The following is a 4,370-nucleotide window of genomic DNA, read 5'->3' as shown; positions in this document are numbered from 1 at the left end:
ATATTCTTTATATTTTAATTTATAGTATTCATAACATTAGTGTTCTAGAGTTACGAAATTATTTTTATCGTTGAGTTTTAGAAATTAACAATTTATGCTAGTCTCAGATTATAATTTTGTATAATATTGATAAATAAAAAATAATAAATATAGTAAAAAGGGATGTTTTTCTTTTAAATTTAAATACGCGTTTCGAGTTGTTATTTAAATTATTTTTTATTTACTTGCATTTCGTTTATACTTTATCAATTTTTCAAAGTTGAGTTTTAACATTTTTTTATGCAACTTCCTATCTCTTCTATCTGATAATTATAATATTCTCTTGATTCTTTGTCGATTTAAAAAATTTATAGTCATTGATGTAGATAATTACAGTTTACTGAATGTAGATATTCGGTAAATTCACAATCTATTTTATCTACTATAATAAATTATTTGATATTTTTTAACAACTGATAACAATTTTTAAAAATCGACAATTATCATAATAGATCAAGTACTTGAAATTTCAGAAATGACAAATATAATACAATTAAAGAAATATCCTTTTATTTCTTTGACAGATTTAAATTCTATCTTTATATTTCATAATATATTATTTATATTTGTAACATATAACTAATGTATTAATTGTAAAATCTGCATGTTACAACATTAACAAAATTTTATTTTTTAACAATCTGAAAAGCATTTACAATATCTAATCGTATATACACCACACATAAATACAAAAATACTTCAAAATATATGCTCATGTAAGTGAAATATCTTTGCTACAGAAATTACTGAATTTTTTATATCGAAGAAGATATGTGAAGAAATAATCAAATAATCACAGTTTAAAATTATATTTTTGATAAATGTTTGATGATTATTATTCCATAGCAACAATTGTATTTGTAATAATTGTATTTCTTTAATCTTGTTTTATAATATTCAAAATGATAGATAAAAAGCAGATGTACGATGCGATATATTAAATTAAATAATTGTAATTGTATTCTATTTTACTGCGCTGTGTAGTTTGCTTTTAGTTTCAATAATTAAGGGCCTAGTACTATAGAGATCGCCCAATATGACCTGTTTCTTGATCAACGATAGTGTTTCCAGTCCTTTTGCATAACATTGCCTAACCTTTTCCTCATCTTCTAATGCTTTATTCTCTTTGAATTCGTGTTGTATTTTTCGCAGAGCATACATCCTGAAAAGTATCAAAGGATTATTTTTTATATACATTCTTTGTCGCTCTCTGCTATAAAAAGCATATAAGCACAATTAGATGATTCACAGATTACAATTATTTGCAAAATAAAAAAAACTTATACATATTGTTTCTAATATAAATATATACATGCAGAACAAAATCTTATTAATATATTACTATAAGAATTCTTGGGGACAAAATTCTAAGTAGTATCTCTTCAAAAAAAGTATAAAGGAAAACGAATTAGATATTTATTTGGGTGTTTAATATAAAGATCGTCTCATAAGATATTATATTACCTGTAATTGTACGAATTCCATTTTTTGCTTTCCCGGATTAAATTCCGATAAAGGCTTAGAATCGCGTCTCGAGTAGGACCCATTATTTCTAAAAATTAGAAATTCATTACAGTTTAAACGCAGCTAAATTCGACTCTACTGTGGCGGTTCGGATCCGGGCACATGACACATGATTATGTGGATTGTGGTTATGTATGTAGAATTGTGGAGTATCGGTGGTTTGATGGTGTCTCGAGATTACTCGTTAAGATTCCATGTATAAGTAGACTTGTACGAGTCACAAATTATGGTATCATTGTATAAATATCATTGGTATTTATTATAAATTGTTCGAATGTTTGTCGAATTTATCAATTCTGATAAAAAATTTGTTTTGTTACATAACCTCTGGATATTTATTTGCAATTATATTAAATAATTAATAACTTCCATGTGAATTAAAGCACTCCTTGCTTTTAAGCAAATAAAATAAACAAATGTTGCACACAGTTTAACCTGCCTACATTATAATATATTTTAAAATAGTCTTATATATGTAGTGAGATTAAATGGAAATTTACGTAAAAATGTAATAAACATCTATTTTTAGTTTATGCAAGATACAAATGTTGCAAATTTATACAAAGACAACTTTGAAATCAATATGAATTAGTATTTGTAATAGATTTCGAAATAGTCTTATCTATACAGTGTGAATAAGTATAATAAAAGTATGTAAATGTAATGAAAATCTATTCTCCTTTATAGTTTATGCAAGATGCACATGCTTGAAGATATTGAGGCAACTTTAAAGTCAATGTGAATCAATATATTTGCAACGCATTTTCTTGTAAATAAGAGAAAATTAATTAACATTTAATATAATGTGGTAAATATATCGAAATATATTTCAACTTGGAACAAGATGTCTGATACCAATCCCTGCTTAAAATATATTTTTTACAGGTGTATCACGTGTCGTTTCTGCAAGGAAACATTGATAAATAATGTTAAAATAACCTATAGAAGAGTCTCAGTTGCTGCCAATGTCGATAAGAGTAACGAACTGGTGCTCTTGGGCCAGAAATATACAACGGACGATTGGACGAATGTCACGCAAAACGTTATCGCTAAATTGGGGAGAAATCTGCACGTTCAGCAATACCATCCACTTTCGCATTTACGTCAACGCATCGTGAATTACTTTTATGGACAGTTCCGCAGTAAAAGTGGGACTCCATCGTTTAGTATTTACGACAATATATGTCCTATAGTCACAGTCGAGCAAAACTTTGATTCCCTTCTTGTACCAAAGGATCATCCAAGTAGAAAGAAAACTGATTGTTATTTTATTAATCAAGATACATTACTTAGAGCGCACACCACCGCGCATCAAGCTGAGCTGATCTCTATGGGATTGAATAATTTTCTCGTCATCGGCGACGTGTATCGACGTGACGAAATTAACAGAACGCACTACCCGATTTTTCACCAGGTCGACGCAGTCAGATTGCGTACGTCGCAAGAGATATTTCGCGACGTGAACGATTCTGAAAATCTTAAGTTGTTCGAACACAGAGGAATAGAAAGTGCTGACAAGCAGGCTTGTCATAGTTTAGAAGCGGTGAAAGTAATGGAGCAAGAACTGAAGAGTACTCTTATTAATCTAGCACAAGCTATCTTTGGAAAAGGTATTACTTCTCTTTAATATTTTCAATTTTATTTAAGTATTTTTCATTTTTAAGCGAGATTAACTCGTCGCAGTTTTTCTCCATTAACTCATAATTGGAACATATGGACCCTAATGACTCTAAGAATAATTTAAAAATAGTATTTTCTAAAAAAATCTTCAATGCATATTTATATCTAACAAGATTTAGAAGCAATCAATAATATTTTATTTGTGTTTTTCAAACAGTTTTATATCTCATAGATTGAGAATATATTGAGAATATAGATTGGGAATATATAATTGAACTTGAAAAATTTTCTTAAAGAAAATAAAACTAACAAAAAAACTTTGTGAATTCCAAGAATCCACATACCTATCTCTTTAGTGTCACAAAAAATTTGTTCCTGTTGCGGGTAAAATGACTTGAAATTAATTTGAATACATTTCTTGTTAGATGTGCAGTGTCGATGGGTCGACCAATATTTCCCATTCACGCATCCATCATGGGAGCTAGAAATATTACACAACGATAATTGGCTCGAAATATTAGGCTGCGGCATTATGCGTCAGGAAATTCTACAGAAATCTGGTGCCACGGATCGGATCGGATGGGCGTTCGGTCTCGGCTTGGAACGTTTGGCTATGCGACTTTATAATATTCCAGACATAAGATTATTCTGGAGTAATGACGCGGGCTTCCTAAATCAATTCAAAGTAGACAATCCTAATGTACATATACAATACAAGGTGAGATAAACGTTGAAGAACTACTTCAAATGTTGTCATATCTCTCTGTACATTTTGTTAATTTAGTTATAACTTATAAAAAATTGACATAAATATAATTTTTTAGCCCATCAGTATATATCCACCTTGTAACAATGACATAAGTTTCTGGTTGCCAGAAGACGGAAGTTATTCTTCTCATGATTTCTACGATATAGTTAGAGAAATAGGTGGTGATGTCATTGAGCAGATTTCATTGAAAGACGAATTCATACATCCAAAGACTAAAAAAACATCTCATTGTTACAGTATAGTGTACAGACACATGGAGCGCACGTTGACTCAAAATTCAGTCAATAAAATTCATGAGCAAATAGGAAAAGCGGTAGCCGCTAAACTTAATGTAGTTATCCGATAAAATTAAAAATAAAATGTTTTTCTAGAAAAAAATGGGACTTTTACATATAAGCCCTGTAAGATATCTTAATAA

At 29.3% G+C, this 4,370-nt stretch overlaps 2 protein-coding genes across 4 annotated transcripts; one reads left to right on the top strand and one right to left on the bottom strand.

Annotated features, from left to right (window-relative positions):
- Window positions 1-646: 646 nt before the first annotated feature.
- Window positions 647-1,643, bottom strand: bcn92 (LYR motif-containing protein bcn92). The gene is made up of 2 exons (XM_011056483.2): window positions 1,504-1,643; window positions 647-1,201 (listed from the first exon to the last, which is right to left on the bottom strand). The coding sequence occupies exons 1-2, from the start codon at window positions 1,584-1,586 to the stop codon at window positions 1,003-1,005; spliced, it is 282 nt and encodes a 93-aa protein (XP_011054785.1). The 5' UTR covers window positions 1,587-1,643; the 3' UTR covers window positions 647-1,002.
- Window positions 1,644-1,651: 8 nt separating this feature from the next.
- PheRS-m (Phenylalanyl-tRNA synthetase, mitochondrial) lies at window positions 1,652-4,330 on the top strand. Of its 3 annotated transcripts, none has more exons than XM_011056471.2 (5): window positions 1,652-1,773; window positions 2,251-2,371; window positions 2,449-3,173; window positions 3,609-3,901; window positions 4,008-4,330. In XM_011056471.2, exons 2-5 carry the CDS (start codon window positions 2,367-2,369, stop codon window positions 4,296-4,298), a joined length of 1,314 nt encoding a protein of 437 aa, XP_011054773.1. In that variant the 5' UTR covers window positions 1,652-1,773; window positions 2,251-2,366; the 3' UTR covers window positions 4,299-4,330. The 3 variants fall into 3 exon arrangements, with proteins under 3 accessions (XP_011054773.1, XP_011054764.1, XP_087269147.1); XM_011056462.2 differs by having other exon boundaries at window positions 1,661-1,792; XM_087413021.1 differs by having other exon boundaries at window positions 1,694-1,815.
- The last annotated feature ends 40 nt before the right edge of the window (window positions 4,331-4,370 follow it).

The sequence above is a fragment of the Acromyrmex echinatior genome, chromosome 14 (assembly GCF_024713525.1).
Source record: "Acromyrmex echinatior isolate Ae372 chromosome 14, ASM2471352v2, whole genome shotgun sequence".
Taxonomy (NCBI): domain Eukaryota; kingdom Metazoa; phylum Arthropoda; class Insecta; order Hymenoptera; family Formicidae; genus Acromyrmex; species Acromyrmex echinatior.
Note: the sequence above shows the minus strand (reverse complement) of the source record. Positions and strands in the feature narration are given on the sequence as shown.